This window comes from Elgaria multicarinata, chromosome 1, assembly GCF_023053635.1.
Source record: "Elgaria multicarinata webbii isolate HBS135686 ecotype San Diego chromosome 1, rElgMul1.1.pri, whole genome shotgun sequence".
NCBI lineage: Eukaryota > Metazoa > Chordata > Lepidosauria > Squamata > Anguidae > Elgaria > Elgaria multicarinata.
The window spans coordinates 154,213,526-154,231,583 of NC_086171.1; the positions used below are offsets into that span (position 1 = coordinate 154,213,526).

The 18,058-nt window shown below is 38.0% G+C and overlaps 1 protein-coding gene across 1 annotated transcript in view; it reads left to right on the forward strand.

Moving 5' to 3' along the window:
- TESK2 (testis associated actin remodelling kinase 2) overlaps positions 1-18,058 on the forward strand; it is a 68,128-nt gene that overhangs the window by 6,332 nt on the left and 43,738 nt on the right. Inside the window, exons 2-3 of the mRNA XM_063139726.1 lie at positions 5,122-5,429; positions 12,555-12,676. Coding sequence (XP_062995796.1) covers positions 5,208-5,429; positions 12,555-12,676 — 344 coding nt within the window. The 5' untranslated portion in view covers positions 5,122-5,207. The remainder of the gene's footprint in view (positions 1-5,121; positions 5,430-12,554; positions 12,677-18,058) is intronic.

The following is an 18,058-nucleotide window of genomic DNA, read 5'->3' on the forward strand; positions in this document are numbered from 1 at the left end:
AGGTACTTCTCACTGTCACCTACACCTGCAGTGCCAAGAGCAGGGTTGGGTCAAGAGAGAGAGAGCTTTGGCTATGGGGTGGTATATAAATGTAATAAATCAAATCAAGAAACAACCCCATGTTATGAACTTGCTCCTTCAGGTGGAGTGCAAGCCCATCCACAATTGTTTGACATATCTCCTTTACAACAAGCACCTCTGTCTTCCCTGGATTCAGCTTCAGTTTGTTCTCCGTCATCCAGCTCATTACCAACTTCAGACAGTCATTCCACACTTTCCTGGAATGAAGATGTTACAGAGAAATAGATTTCGATGTCACCAGCTTACTGATAACACCTAGCCCCAAATCTCCTGATGCTCTCACCCAGTGATTTCATTAAACAGCATTGGGGATAGGAATTGATTCCAGGTCTCTCAGGCCAAGTCCAACATTACATCCAATATACTGACAGCTGTGACAGTGGAAAAGGAGTTTAAAAAGTCATTTAAAATAAACATGAATGCACGTGATTGGGAGGTTTAAACAGCTTATACAAGGACCTTTCTGTAAAGTTTATTTCTGCTTTAAAGACCTAACTGATTTTTATTTTTTTTAATAAAAAAATTAGAGGTTCTGAGTATGACCAGAGCAGGTGCAAGAATGTAAAGAGAGCTCACACATCCTATGGATATATGATGAATATTGCATGGGTGCTTGTACTGTGGTATAGTGGGGGGAGACTAATGTGGTGGAGGCAGGATGGTGATCAGAATACTTGTAGATGACTACTGATTGTACAGCAGATGCCCTTTTGATTTATTTGGTTACTGAGTCCCAGCTCTTTCTGCTGGAGACAGGACTGGGATACACAGGAGGACAGACTGGCAGATGGTAAGAGGGAAAATAGGGATTGAGTGGAGACAGAGGGTGAGTGTGTTGGGAGTAAATTAATTAAGAGGAAATTGATTTGGAGAGTTTAGTGATTGGAACTCAGACTCTACTTCTGTCTTATACTTAGATCATGGTTTTGGGCAAATGGCTTGTCTCTTGGCTTCATTAGCTTGTCTTCTGTAAAAATGAATGTTGTGTTGCAAGAACAAATGAGTTTAAATTCCATCTATTGTAAGCCACTTTGGGAAAACTGCAGTCTTTTTTTATTATTAAATTTTTTAAACATCAATACAAATAAAACAAGACTACATAATACACAATAATATAAAATAAACATTTGATAACATATATTCTAACTTAATTCTATTAACATAATCATATTTAACATAAAAGTGCTCCCCCCCACCCACGGGATCTTATTTGTGTTTCCAAAATCTCATTGCTTCCTCTGGAGGTGTCATCCCTCTTTCCCTTGTTAAAACAAATTCTAGAAACTGTTTCCGTATTCCCTCAAAATCATTCGTTTTTATCATTCCTCTTCTAACTTTTATATTACATGTTAATTTATCGTTAATAGCAATATCCCATACTTCTTTATACCAATCTTCTATATGATAATCCCCTTGAACCTTCCAGTTCCTAGATATCATTAATCTTGCTGCTGTTAACAAGTTCGTTATCAATTCTTTTGTCCCTTTATTACAATTCAATTCTCCATATAATGATAACAATGCCACTATAGGTGTCTCTTCAATCTCCATTCCTAAAATTTCTTTTATCTCATTGAACACCATTTTCCATAATTTTTGTACAAATTTGCATTCCCACCATATATGTAAATATATTCCTTTCTTTTGACAAGCCCTCCAGCAGCTTGCTGAATTCATCTTATTAATTTTTTTAATCTTACCAGGGTTAAGTACCACCTCCATACAACCTTATAATAATTTTCTTTTATCCTCACAGACATATTTCTCAACACTCTTTGTTTCCATATCCCTTCCCAACTCTGTTGCCCTATTTGTTCCTTCAGATCAGTTTCCCAAACCACCTTGTCTACACTTTCCGGGAAAACTGCAGTCTTGAAAGGCAGGCAAGAATGGCATAAAAGAAATGTCTCTGTAAGCCTACAATTAGGCCACGAGATTAGAACTGTTAACCCTATTGTCTGTAGTCAGGTTTGTTGTTTATTCGTTCAGTCGCTTCCGACTCTTCGTGACTTCTTGGACCAGCCCACGCCAGAGCTTTCTGTGGCCGTTGCCACCCCTAGCTCACCCAAGGTCAAGTCTGTCACCTCCAGAATATCATCCATCCATCTTGCCCTTGGTCGGCCCCTCTTCTTTTTGCGTTCCACTTTCCCTAGCATCAGCCTCTTCTCCAGGGTATCCTGTCTTCTCATTATGTGGCCAAAGTACTTCAGTTTTGCCTTTAATATCATTCCCTCAAGTGAGCAGTCTGGCTTTATTTCCTGGAATATGGACTGCTTTGATCTTCTTGCAGTCCAAGGCACTCTCAGAATTTTCCTCCAACACCACAGTTCAAAAGCATCTATCTTCCTTCGCTCAGCTTTCCTTATGGTCCAGCTCTCACAGCCATAGGTTACTACGGGGAATACCATTGCTTTAACTATGAGGACCTTTGTTGTCAGTGTGGTGTCTTTCACCTTTGTCATAAGGCTCCTCAGCTCCTCCTCGCTTTCAGCCATCAAAGTGGTGTCATCTGCATATCTGAGATTGTTAATGTTTATTCCTGCGATTTTAACTCCAGCCTTGGATTCATCAAGCCCAGCACGTCGCATGATGTGTTCTGCATACAAGTTGAATAGGTAAGGTGAGAGTATACAACCCTGCCGTACTCCTTTCCCAATGTTAAACCAGTCCGTTGTTCCGTGGTCTGTTCTTACCGTTGCTACTTGTTCATTATACAGATTCCTCAGGAGGCAGACCAGATGACTTGGTATCCCCATACCACCAAGAACTTGCCACAGTTTGTTATGATCCACACAGTCAAAGGCTTTAGAATAGTCAATAAAACAGAAATAGATGTTTTTCTGGAACTCCCTGGCTTTCTCCATTATCCAGCGGATATTGGCAATTTGGTCTCTAGTTCCTCTGCCTTTTCTAAAGCCAGCTTGTACATCTGACAATTCTCACTCCATGAATTGCTGGAGTCTACCTTGCAGGATCTTGAGCATTACCTTACTGGCATGTGAAATAAGTGCCACTGTCCGATAGTTTGAACATTCTTTAGTGTTTCTCTTTTTTGGTATGGGGATATAAGTTGATTTTTTCCAGTCTGATGGCTATTCTTGTGTTTTCCAAATTTGCTGGCATATGGCATGCATCACCTTGACAGCATCATCTTGCAGTAGTCAGGTATTTAGATGCATTACTGTCTCAGAGCATGAATGATCCCTTTAGCTGTCATAGCTGATGTGAGGGGCTTTCATGGGCAGAGCAGGTAGGAAAGGTTTTGGGATAGATGGAGATAAACAAAGGTATGCTGGGAGTAGCTTGTGGGGTTGGGGTAGATGTAACACCTTCACTTCTTGAAGCCACTAGCTGCTAGCTCAGGACATACAGAGTAATCCAACTGCCATTTCTGCCTCAGTTTGCACTAGGAGATGTAAAGTTTTGGTTTTCTTAGAGTTGTTTCTTGCAAACAACTGAAAGAAAGTACTAGAACCAGGTTAGGCGATAGAACAAGAAATTTGAATGTCACTCTTTGCTGTGATTATAACAATTGAAACTTACATGTTTCTGGCAGATGCACTAAATGAATGAATCATGAGTTTTTTATTTTATTTTTTGCACCCCTAAATAGGTTCCAAATTTAAAAATACCGGTCTGTCTGGTGTGAAGCACAAATCTGAGACACCCTGACTCCAACTAGAAAGTTAATGCCTGGTCACTTTAATGGATTCAGATTTTGCTCTGCTAATATGAGACATTAAATGGGTTGTTTGTTTCAGCACAACTTTTTATAACGTGAAATAATTTCCACTCAACTAGTTCACAGTGTAGCTAACTGAGAGGGTCTGTCTGAACCAGAATAGTATGGGGTAAAGCAGGTCATTTCTCTGGACTGTTGACTCCATTTGTGGGAAGTTAGAAATATGATAGTACAAGTTAGCTAGGAACTTTCTCTTTGGAGCAACTGTGATCACTGCTAAAGGTTATACATTTAAAATAATTTGAAAAGAGATAATATGTAAAAGATGCTTATACTTGATATCTTTAAAGCATTCTTAAAGTGGCAATGAGTGTTGCACACCCACTCCATGCCTAGAAATCCTTTGGTTTAGTGTTAATTATGAATACTTAGCAGGTAGTATTGTGGAAGGATTGGCATCTCATTGGACTGGGAAGAATAGGCATTGATTTACCACATCCTGTTAACTAGGATGGATATTAAGTACTATATTTTCTGCAGAAAATGGCTGTTGATACTGTTCCAAAGAGAGTATAGGGAACCCTTTTTTCCTGAAATGGTTCAGGCTCTGAAAGATTACCTCCTCTGCACAAGTATGAACATGTTCAAACCTGCCTGTATTATGCTATAAAAGTCTTGGAGCTTTAAAATCTTGTTGTTGGTCAAAGACTTGACCTTGTTTCATGTTTTTGAAACAGATTGTAGTACAGAAATAATATTTTACTGAGAGAAGAGATCTCAATACTTGTTGTAGTCTGGATCATAAAATGTATGAAATACTAATTTCATTCCACATTTTTTATTTTTGAATGGAAGGCAACAGGGGAGCTTATGCTTGATTGCCATGATATTCCCCATCACATTGATGCAGTCTCAAACTAATGACGTCTCTGTCAAGGTTTGTAGCAAGAAGCACATCCTGCTGCAATTGTGTAGACCAGGCTTTTGAGATCATCAACTAATTCTTAGCCTGGTACAGTTCCTGTAGAAATAAGCCATGCAAAGAAAAAACGGTATTCATGTTATTTCAGCCTTGCAAAGAGATGCACCACAGTTTACTAGGCCATTTGTCCACACCTATGAATGCTAGGGATTTTGTGGCTTAAAAGGGAAAAAACTAATTTTGTAGAACTTCCTTTTCTGGGCTCTTAGACCCAATTCTTAATCGCCACAGGCTGGTTATAAACCTGGGATGGACCATCATGCCCCTTTTCTCTCCTTCCCCCTCTCCCATGTAGTCATGCTCTTATTATTTGTTTGGCTTTCTAATGGAGATTTGGGGAAGGAAAATGGTTCAATTATGTATCCTTTGTTTTTAGTATCCAGCCAGAGAGAAGAAAAACAAATTGAGCACCTAGGATGTGAGAGATCTTCTCCTTTCTAAAGGAACCGTATTGTTTGCAAGATGGATCGGAGTAAGCGAAATTCAATAGCAGGATTTCCACCACGTTTGGAGCGCATTGAAGACTTTGATGGGGGTGGCGGAGGTGATGGGACCGTGCCCCAGATGGGCAGAGTTTGGACTTCTTCATACAGGGCCTTGATAAGTGCCTTTTCAAGACTTACACGACTTGATGACTTTTCCTGTGAGAAAATAGGATCTGGTTTCTTCTCTGAGGTATTCAAGGTGGGTAACTAACTTCAACAATTATTCCCTTTCCCTATTTTTCATATAGTAAATGGAGGAAAATATAAATGAATATTATCTTCTTATTTGCTTTGCAGAAATGTATACATCATATTTAAATATTTAGAATACTTTTTTCAGAATGAAACAAGGTGGCTCACATCACAAACATAAAAAAGCAACAAAAGAAATATAAAAATGGGAAAACAATCAATATGTTCAAATGTAAAACTAGGGAACTACTAGTACTGTTACGTGTATATTTTCAAAAATAAACATTTCCTTGAAATTGCTTTCTGCAGGGATCTAATGTAGCATTCAAGTGCACTTCCTTAAAGACAGAATTCTACAAAATAGGGGCTGCCATCAACTACTCCCAGTTACCTATGTTTACCATGGATCCAAAGTCCAAATTGGAATAGGTCTTTAAAATAATAATAATTCTGCTTTATCACAGAGGTCAAAATAACAGATATGGTAACTGACAATGGGTATTACTCCAATTACTTCTTTAAAACACCTTTCATTATCATCATCATATCAAATATCCACTTACAAAGGGTACTCTGACTTTTAAAGAGTAGGACTTAGATATGGGAATTCATGCTTCTTACTGTTGCATCAGTCTTCCCAACCATTTGAAATAATTAAAATTCAAATACGTGCAAACTCATCTTAAGGCTGTGAGTGTGTGAGCTGCCTAAAACATTTTAAAATCTGTAAAGAGTACATTTTATTAATAAAAAATGTAGAAATTCAATCTCAGTAGCAGGCATTCAAAAGAAAAACAATGCATATATGTTTCTGTACTTGCAGGTTCAAACTAATCTTAGAGATTTTAGAGGAGTAGATCTTGCCTCATGATCTTCTGCCCCATAGATTTATTTAGTAATATCCCATCGTCGGGCATCTCCATTACAGACAATTTAAGTTTTCCTAGTTAAATATAAGTTAAAGACAAAAGACACACTTACTATAACCCTACATTTTATTAACAAAGTATGTTAGATCTAATGGGGAATGAGGTGAAGATGATACTTCTTGGGGAAATTGACCAATCTTGCAGTCTTATCTCTTAGCTGTCTGGCCAATAAGGCACTCTGACTTTCCTAGGCCCTTTTTAGTCTCTGGCTGATAAGGGAAAAATATTTTAAGTGTATTCCTAATTTTTAATTAAAAGCATGAGATTATAGGGCCTTGGTCCATGGCACCAGTAACATGCTTATGGTGTTGAATTCTCTAACTTACAATATGTATCTGACTTGCCAGATATATCAGATAGGGTGGGGATGGCACAGAGAGGACTAATTTAGATGGCTCATTGTTAATGAATGCCAAGGAGATTTCAGGTTTTCTGCAGGGAATTTCCAAGTATACAATATGTAAGCGAGGGTGGATAAAAATAAATTTTGTTTTTAAAAGCAGATTTTAAATTGGCTTTTGTTTGTTTAAATTGATTTTTAAAAGTCCTAAATAAAATACTAAATTTCTCTATCATTGAGAAAATTACATAGTTCAAAATAAGATCTCATAACATACTAAACATACACTTACACTCTCATAAAAATAATGTCTCTGTCACACACTGGTTAGAAGGAAATTAAATCACATATCAGCATTTTAGTTTTTCTTTCCATGAAAATGTCTCTGAGCAGCCTACCAGCTCTTGCTTCTTGAAAGTTCTGGGTTTTCTGTTTCTGTTTCTCTGATACATCTTTCTTTGTAGAAAGGAGGGGTACAAATCAAATGAATAAGTTATTTTGGCGACAGTATGTGATTAACAACATAATCCTATACATGTCTACTCAGAAATAAATTCCACTAAGGTCAATGGGTATTACTCCACGGCAAGTTGGACAAGAATTGCAGATAAGTGTGAGAATATAAACAGGCACACAATGGACAATTTTGTCTTTTTTTCCTTTCCAGTGTTGCTCTTTCTACTTCACTCTTTCTTGACCCTAGTCTTATCCTCATAAAAAATGTAGCATGAAGATAAATTTGGGGGTTATTTCCAATTTTAGTGTAACTTAATTTGTCCCATTAATTAGTACTCTATTTAGTTGTAAACTGAACCGCTAACAACTGGTTTATTATTCAGATATACACCATTGTTCAGGAAATATATTAAAAACTTTCAGTGGGAAACTTGATTTAAATCACTGATTGCTAATTCCCTTGTTGCTAATTTTAAGTCAGTTTATGCTGGTTTTAGACCACCCTGATTTGAACTCAATGTTCTAATTGCCTTTTAATTCTTGTTGAAGTTGTAGTTGGTTTCTCTAAAACTCTGGCTCAAGCCTGTATGTACTATGCAGATATTGTCCATGCGGAATTGTGATATTATGCTTCTTTGCAGACCAAAAGAAAATGTCCTCAACTGCATTTTTCCCATATATAGAACTTGTTGCATTTGGTAATGTAATAATATTAGAACATAATAACAAAAGAGCCATGCTGACCAACTGTCGACAGGAAACCCACAAGCAGGAGTGCAATAGCACCCTCCCACCCATGTTCCCCAGCAACTAGAGTACATAGACTTACTGCCTCTGTACTGGAGGTAGCATAGAGCCATCAGGACTAGTAACCATGGATAGCCCTCTCCAGGAATTTGTCTAAATCCCTTTTAAAGCCATCTAAATTGGTGGCCATCACTATGTCTTGTGGTAGCGAATTCCATAGTTTGAATATGCACTATGTGAACATTATATTTAAATGTTCACTTTAAATATTGAAAAATACTTAAAATGAACTTCAGTTGTAGATAATATGGCTTTATGATATTTTAACTTGCAGCTTTCAGTTTCTACAACGTAAGTCTCTAATGTCTGAGCTTAAAGAGCTGCCATATGCCTAGTTTGTTTCAAAGGAAAACAAATTTCCAAATAGGCAGTGCTTTTTCATGTGATTTGATTCTGGATGTTCTGGGTCATACCCATGACAATGTGGGCCATCTGGGAAATGCAACTTGAGTTCAACAGCATTGTATTGAGCAACACACACACACACCCTTCTGTGAGTGAGACTGCTTCTGCTTTCAGTTTTGTGTTGAGAATCCCCTCCCCCAATTAAGTTAATTAACCATGGTTAAGTTAATTAACCATTACACACACAAATCATCACATCTGCCAGGTCCAAACACAAATCCCTCCTGCCCCCACGTGTGTCTGAGAAGCACTTTGGGGCGTATTTGGAAGAAGAGAATATTTTCTTTCAGCAGCAGCTCTTCATGCCTCATGCATGGGTTGCTATTCTAGAGCGTCCCCCAACTTTGAGAGGTTTCTGTGGGGTGGGTTTGCTACTGGAAGTTGGGGCGAAATGAAAAATTGCACATGACAAATAAAATATTGCCCAGGACACTTTGCATCCATTGTTCAGGACTAATACTTGACAAAAAGAAAAACAAACTCATACAAAGAAACAGCCAGTAATTATCTTCAATTTTCTCATTATTTAATGAAAGCGTGACTTTTTCCCCAGTGTTTTGGGCTAAGTTTCCTTTTTACAAAGGACAGAATCTATTTGAACAGGAACTTCCATTTATAATTTATACCCACTTTGTGAGGAACATAAACGGTAGACTTAAAACATCCTCCAAGTGCTCAAAATCATTATGGAAAGATCTACTTGAAATTGTATAAATGATTTGTTTGTTATCAAACTTGGGTGTTGCCAAAATATGTTTGAACTCATTCAGCCTATCACACTAGAATTACACAAGTTCATTTCTGGGCTTATTAGAAACTGAAAATTTAGGCTTAAGTCTAAACAATTTCTGTTGTAGCTTGCTCTAGTTCCAATAATGGTAGTGAGTCATTCTAGGTGAAAAGATCAATTGCTTACCCTCTGTGCCTTCAGACATTCTATGAATAACAAGATTGTCAAGACACATCGTCCAAATCTTCCATCTGTTTTATTCATGTTAATATTCCCTTATGTATTTGATGAGCATAACAATTTAGGTAATATAGCCAGATTCGTCATTTGATAGAGTAATATAGTTTAGAATATTAATGCAGTTTTCTCTCACAATCATGTCTTAGTTGGCATTTTCTTGCATGAGCTGCAGTTTGATCTTCTATGTGAGGGGGAGGAAGTGAAGGGGACTACTGAATTAACAGTGAAACAAAGGCAGCTAAAGATAGGGGCAGGGGGGATGGAAAGAAATGAAAAGGAAGGATAAAGCAGCAGCTGGCATGGCATAATAAGATGGGCATTGCATGCCAAAAGGAATTCATCTGGGTTGAGAGTTGGTACTACTTAAGAATTTGTAGGATGCTCCAAACAAAGATTCTTAACTTGACCCTTGGCAAGAACGTGACATAAAAGCAAATTAATTCTTAAGTAGTTAGCAAGGTGACATCGGAACCCAGTCTTTGACTAGCTTCCCTGTGAAAATAGGTGACAAGACTACATTAAACAAATGTTCTAGCTTCTGTAACTTAAAAGAGTGGGGCAGATTTTAGGAATGTGGGATTAAATTTCTTTTTCACTAGAATCCCAAGTTCCAGCAAATGCAAAATAGTAGCTTAGGAAGCCAGACATAGAACTGCAGAACAAGGTGATTCTTATTATTTATTATTATTTATTTATATAGCACCATCAGTGTACATGGTGCTGTACAGAGTAAAACAATAAAATAGCAAAACCCTGCCGCATAGGCTTCTGAGGCCAGGAGTTTGTTTTCATTACCAGAACTGATGTTGTACCCAAATCCTTTCACACACAAATTTACTCCTGTTTTCCCCAAGCATTCTTGATTTCAGCAGCCTAATTTAGGAGAAAAGACGGCTTTTTGTTGATGCCATTGTTAAACCATTGCAAGCCAGAAAACTTAGGTGATTTGCTACAAATCACTTGGAAATCTTCCAGTATACCTGTATCTACCTTCTGCTTGCTCCTGATGTAAAGTATCATTTTATGACTATGTTAGAATGGCAATTAAGGGATTTTTCTTTTCATTAAATTTGCAAGATATTGAAATTTTAATATTTATAATAATGCGTATAGAAGACAGTGTGCTACTTAATGGACTTTGTGTCTGACAATACCTTTTTCAGGCTGTGTCTGTTGTATTCTGTGCTTGTCCAGCACTGTAATCTGAATAAGGGCATAAAGGTGATTATTGAAAATCCTGTCTTCATGCAAAAAGTCAAACTAGAGATGACCTTTGGATCTCTTCTACCTTTGTATTTCATAATGTACTTTAATAGTTCATAAATCAGAAAAGCATAAGTGTGCTTTTGGTTATACATTTACAGCGCATTCCAAAACAGGTTGACTCAGAAGTATGTTCATTTGATTGCAATGGAATTTACTCCCTAATAGGATTTTCAGCCTTAGAATAAAAAAAGGTAACCAAATATGAATGTTTTCTGTTCAAGTGCCAGTATTTCTTCTGATCCTAAAGAGAAGGTGGAAAAGAGAATTCCTGGTATTGGGTTAAATAATGCTGAATATTTTATTTATCTGCCTTTTCTGATTTTTCCAGATGACAGATGTGTTACGTAGGGACTACTTTTATATGTGAATGAGCTTCTTATGAGGGGCATGTGTGTTCAGATTTTTCTTAAGATTTCACTTGTCATTGCTCTGATATGCGATAGCAGAAAAACATTAAGAAAATGAACATCATATAAATTAAACTGATGTGATCTTTGTTTTCCTTACAATTTATTCAATGTTTTGTATGGGGGTTGTCATTAAAATTAAACTTTTAAAACAACTGCAATGTTACCTTTTTCATGCCTGAGCAGATCTTGAATTAGGGAAAATTTAAAATTATTACTTTTCTCTAGCTGAAAGCACACACACACAGAATTGATCCTGGATTTTGCTATTTATTTACTGCATTTCTATACTGTGGAATAGCCAAAGCTTTCTGGGCAGTTCACAAAGATACAGTTGCAAATACAGTAGCAAACATATTGAAATACTGTACCCAATTTTAAGTGATAGATACTCTTGAAAATAGTAACGTGGTCAGCATGCACCTGTTACAAACAGACCAACTACGGACCTGATATTCTCTTTGGCAGTCTCTAGAACAATAACAATAGAGGGTAATGGTGAAGGTGTTTTCCAAACCTTTCCAACTAGTGCCGAATTAAAATGCAACTTTTCTTTTTTTCTTGAATTTTGATGCAGCTGTACTGCATGTACCTGGTAAAGGGAAAGGGGAATTGTTTCTGGATATTGGATAAGGCTATGCAAGGGAGTACAAGAATATACAGAGATCTAGCAGGGCTTTCCCTTTTGCCCTGTATGGTTGGCACAGTTGCCCTGGGTGCTGCAAGAGATTAGTTGTTTTTAAATCTGTGCTTGATTATTTGGTGTTTTAATGTGCTATGTTGATGTATTTTGTGTGTGTGTGTGTGTAGTCTTGTGAGCTGCCAAGAAAACATTTGATATAGGGCATCTTATAAATAACACAGATAAATAGTTTAATATGGAAGCCTTTCCAGTGACTTTCCACATGATAATGGTAGTGTAAAAATATGATGGAATGCAAACAACAAGCAAATCAGAATATTGATCTGTAGTATATCAACATATAAATTTCAGGATAGGGTCAGGCCAAATGTTACCTTCAGTATGATGAAGAAACTGGAATTGGCATCTCTATACTGGGTTTTCTATGTTGGCACCATAATTTATAGCAGAAGCTGTCATGTGATTCTTCGGATGAACCACAGAAGAATCATATTACAATGCTGGCATAAGAACTTGATTATGTGGAAACCATTTCCACTGTTCTCCTTGTGATTAAAGAGTACAAATTAAAGATGACTTCCCCTTAAACACATCTGACTATTTGCAAATTTGGTATGGCAAATAAGAGGGATTTATGTGGCGTTTGATGGTCTTTGCAGTATCATAGTTTGTTAATTGCATAAATTATCATATACCTGTTAGAAGTAAGAGAAGCAATAAATAATCCATTGTTATATTAGCACTCGTGGGAAAGTTTTTAAATATGTGGAAGTTGATTAATTACTCTGGCCACATGACATGCTAGAGAACATAATAACTTCCCTGAGACTTGCTGGGCCAATAACTGCTTTCCTTGTGTGTCCATTCTACTGAAAGCTCAAACCTTTTCCTTTTCGGTTTATTCTTTAGGTGCGGCACAGAGTATCTGATCAAGTAATGGCTCTGAAGATGAATACGCTAAGCAGCAATAGAGCAAACATGCTAAAAGAAGTCCAGCTCATGAACAGGCTTTCCCATCCAAACATATTAAAGTAAGGAAGGATGTGTGTTTGTGTTTGTACATGGAATTACAAATCAACTTTTTACTAAAGAGTTGTTATGATTCTTCATTTATTTAGGGAGGGGCATATCTTCAGGCATTTTTCTGAACATGCAAGGACTAAAAGTCAATAGGGGTGGGGAAACGCATGCAAGCCCCAACATCCCGACATGTATGGCTCTTCAGACTCTTGTGCATTGAGCATAAGATTGTGAAGAGGGCTTTATAAGTACATTCAGGTTAGTGTGGTTGAAAACTTTTTTGTGATCAGAAACCGTTTTCTGGGGAGCCTTCTATGTATGTTCAGCTGAATGTACTTCCAGAACTTCCTTCAGACCTTCATGCTAAGTGCATGAAGGTCTAAAGAGACATCTCCATTCATGGAAGTGGGGCTTACATGCTTGTTCCACCCCCTTATTCATATTTAGCCCTTCCGTGTTAGGTAAACTGTGTGTGTATGCTAATTGAAAGAAGTGTATTAACTTGTGCAGGGAGCCTTGCATTGACATTACATGCCACTGAAAAGCAGTCTGATAGTCATTCATTCTTACAATATTAGTAGTAATTTTAATCTTAACTTATATCGAACCTGTGTAATGTAATGAAGAGTGCTGGACAAAGCTCACAAGATGGTCTTAGGATAGGTGAGAGATAGCAGGTTGACCATGTTTAAAAGGATGTTTGTGAGGATAAAAGAAAAACACCTCCTTATGCAGCACTGAGCTGCTTTTAGGAAGGATAGCATTTCAGAAAGAATGGTTAAAAGAAAGAAAGAAAAAAAGAAAGAATATAACCTGGGGTGCAGAATGTCCATGGTCTTTTCAAAAGGGAATCAAGCTTAGGATGGAGAGAAGAGGATGCACTTTTAGTTGTAGGCAAAACCAAATATTTATGCTTGCAAAATGCAAGTTTAATTTTGTGAGTAATAAAATTTCCTCTTTTTTGGTTCTATTCTTAGCCCTGTTTTGTCAAACACTTTCTTGAGAATGTTCTAGCTTCAGTCCTTTGCATTTTCTAATTTAAAAAAAATCTCAGTAAGCAGGGCCATGAATCCCCCTGCCTGAAATTTTGGAGTAGACAATGCTGGATCAATGTTCTTATTGATCCAGAAAAAAACCACATTTTTTTCCTGGAAAATTGAAATGCATTAGCTAAGATCATCTTGTTTTGTTTTCATAAACGATATCCTCCGTGCCATTTTATTATGCTTTTAATCTCTGCAGCACATTTTTTTGCTTTCTATTTTGCAGTACAAGATGTTACTACTATTATTCCCAAGTGGTTCATGTGGTTATAGGTTCATGAGAGTGATAAGATGCCTAGAAATAAAAAAACAGTTCCCATACAATTTAGATCCCCAGTGTGGTCACCATGGGCATGAATGTACTAGTGGATGTCTTCCTTAATAACTGATAGCTCCCTGCTCCTCCAGATTTTTTTTTTAAAAATATATATTTAAAAATCATAAAGCTCTAGCTTCCGATGCTATCTTCTTTTCGAAGAATGCCTCTGGTCCTCATTTGGCACCAGAGCAATCCTTAGAAAATTAAAATGGTGGGTGACTCAGCCCAGTTCTTTGTTTTGAAGCATGTCCAGCCATCCAGAAAAGAAAAAGAAAAATGTAAGCTGGTAGGGATTATCCTATGGGGCTAGAGGGGGTGGTGTGAAGTGTTTTTGCTCTCTCTCTCTCTCTCTCTCTCTCTCTCTCTGTGAGTGTGGTGTGTATGGGTTCGCTAGTTTTGGTTTTGTGTGTGGAATGGTTTTGCCTGGTATGTGTTTCATCTTGTGGAGGGTTGGTGTGGGTGTCAGATGTGGCTAGGTATTTTTGCCTCTGTGTGTGTTTCTCTGAGCATCACAAGTTTCCCTTCTGTAAAATGGGAAATGTGTTTTGTGGGGGCAAATATTTGATTCGGCATTTGGGGCTCATATCCCATCTCTGCTTTGTTCTCAGCTTCTTGACCAAGTATAGTTTGTGAAATGGGTGTTAAAGCAGAAAACTGTTAGTTCAGGAGTGGGTTTGTGCTTTGAAACTCATACCCCACCTTGGTCTTGTATTTAGGTTACTTTTCTTTTTACTCACCAGTTTACCTTCTGGGAAATGAGTGTTTTATGATTGACCATGGCCACCAGGGCAGCCATTTTGTAAATGGGCAACGCATCCTTCATGGCAGGCATTTTGTGAGAGCATCCACAAATGTGCCCACTGACTCAAAGATTGGGGGACCCCTGACTTACAATGAAGGTTTTATTTACAACAGAATTTATATCCCGCCTTTTAAGGCATATTTGTCACTGTTCTTATAACTTACTTATTTCTATACCTCCCAATAGCAGAAGCTCTTCTCGTATGGCTAATGGGGACGGGACATGGAAGCATCTCTCCTGCTCATCACAGATGCAGGACAGATCCTTGTGCCCCCCCCCCGCCCCGATATTGGCAGATGGATTTCTCTCATGGTCTTGACGTTGCACAACAAGCCGCAGCAGACATCCATCACACCTGCCCTGTGATCCATTTGCACATTGGCTCAAGAGGATGGAAGGAGCTCCTTCCATCCCCTGGAGCCGATCTCCAGATGGATCGTAGGGCGGGGGACCAAGGGATGTGCACGTTCCTGGGAACGTGTGGGCGCCCCAAGCAGGGACAGCATGTGCCCATCCCGGTAAGCTTGTGGGGAGGCCCCAATTGCACCACCCCACCAAAGGACAGGACTGATGCTCTTGCCTTGTGACTCTGTAAGCATGTGAAATAATCCATTAAGCCCGCCTCATGACACGATAATTAATAGTTGTGCAGATAATCAACTCTACCATTGGTTATCTCCTCTGGTTATTTCTAGAAAATAAATTACTTAAATAGTCCCCCGTTGACTAACGTGTCATCCCAACTGAGTCAATATCTTGATTGCTCTCAGGGGAGAACTTGAAAATGTTTTATGTTTGGTGAGCATTTCTAAGAATTGACTTGTTGATTAAATCCATCTTGAGCAAATAAAAAAAAGCTTTCCAAGTGAATCTTCTTTAAAGTGAGTTTCAATTGTAAGAAAGGAAAGAGAGAAAACAATAACATTTTCGGAGAGTCATATCATATATTAGTCCTTCAGTGAAATATCAAACAATTCAGTGGGCGGAATAGAACTTTTGTGGTTCAGTGCCTTCAGCAGGTCCTATTAAAGAACAATTAGGATTAGGGAAAAATCTTCTTCAGTTTATATGTTTTCTCCTCCTTTGTATTTTTAAAGATGTATCATAGGATTTTTAAGATCATGCTTTGCAAAATAAGGTGGCTGCTGGAGAAGAAACTGAGAAGGCAGACCTTAAATTCATCAAGCAGAAATCTTGTGATACTGCCGTATAAATCAGTAGGGTCTTGCAAAAGAGCTATACCCTGACATAGGTGGTTTCCAACAAAAGGATAAAACAACCACAATTACATCTTTAAACATAATAAAAACAATACAAATTAAAACAGCAATAAAGCAGCTGATAGGATTCATATTTGTCATGGTTTTTAGTAACAAGTAAGTTTTAATTTGTCATCTAAAAGTCAAAAGAAAAGGAGTCAGTAAATACCCCTGGAATGGGTTTTACCCAGTTTAGATGCCCTTATTTATGGACAATTTGTCTGATCTCTGGAAAAGGGGGAACCCAAAGGAGGACTTCTGAAGTTCTTAGGGAACAGGCAGCTTTATGAAGGAATAAGTGGTTCTTCAGTTAATTTTGATCCTAGCATGTTTAGAGCTTTATAGATCAAAACCAGCTCTTTGAATTGTGAAACAGTGGTGAGATGTTCCATCAAGTAGAACCTAGTCTTTTTTATTAATCTTTCTTCTTTTTATTGTGACTTTAACAAAACAAAATAAATTGTGAGAAGGGGGGAAGAAAAAAATACATGCATAGAGATATTAATATTCTATCAGTTATGTGTAAGCTATATGTAAGTTTCAAGAAAAGCAGACCAATATCCGTATATTTATCCATTTGTGAATGGCACCTATATGCCACCTGTTCAAATGTTAATAGCATTGTTATTAACACCGCATTATGGGCGGTGAACATTTATTCTTCCAATTTGCAATATCAGTCTTTTGGCTCTTGTAAGGGCTTAGAAAATCCATTTGCACTGACCATATGTTAACTTCCAAGAAACTGGTAAATAGTTTAGGAGGACATGAGAATATAAGAGCCATGCTGGTTCAGACCAAGGATCCATCTAGTCCAGCAGTCTGTTCACACAGTGGCCAACCAGCTGTCAACCAGGAACCCACAAGCAGGAAACAGTGCAACAGTACTCTCCTACCCATGTTCCCCAGCACCCTCCTACCCATGTTCCCCAGCAATCAGCTTACTGCCTCTGATACTGGAAGTAGCACCTAGCCATCATGATTATAAGCCATTGATATCCTTCTCCAGGAATTTATCCAAACCCCTTTTAAAGCCATCCACATTGCTGGACATCACCACATTTTGTGGTAGTGAATTCCATAGTTTAACTATGTGCTGGGTAATGAAGTCTTGAATTTCCCACCAATCAGCTTCATGGGATGACCCTGGGTTCTAGTATTATGGGAGAGGGAGTAAAATGTCTCCCTATCTACATCCTCCACATCATGCATAATTTTGTACACTTCTATCATATTTCCATTTAGCTTTCTTTTTTCCAAACTAGAACAATCCCAGCTGTTGTACCCTTCCTTCATAGGAAAGGTGTACCAGTCCCTTGATCGTTTTAGTTGCCTTTTTTTTTTTTGCACTTATTCTATCTTTACAATATCTTTTTTTTTTAGCTGCAGTGACTACAACTGTACATAGTATTCTAAGTGTGGTCGCACCATAGATTTGTGTAAAAGGCAGTATATTACAGGCAGTTTTATTCTCAATTCCTTTTCTAATCATGCTGGAGTTTGCCTTCTTTACAGTGGCTGCACACTGGGTTGACATTTTCACTGAGCTGTCCACCGCAATCTCAGCTCAGATCCCATCATGTTATACTTGCTTGGGATTTTTTGTCCCAATGTGCATCACTTTACATTAGCTTACATTGAACCACATACTCATTTACTGATAAGTATTTATATACATGATAGCTGTGCATGTGGGACTAGCAGCATTTGAGAGAAAGCTACTGTAGGGGCCCTGGCTTTCACCTTCCTAAATAATAGCCTAAATTTGGCTTCCAAGACTTCACAGTTACATTTCCCCATGTCATTAGTGCTGACATGCAGCACAACTGCTGACTTGTCCCAGCACTATCAGGCTATCTTATAGACAATATATGTTATCCACAACATTTGCACCAGGCAAGCAATTCCCAAACCCAGCTGTCTATCTCTAATGGTTGAATCACCCACTACCGCAATCCCTCTGCCCTGGA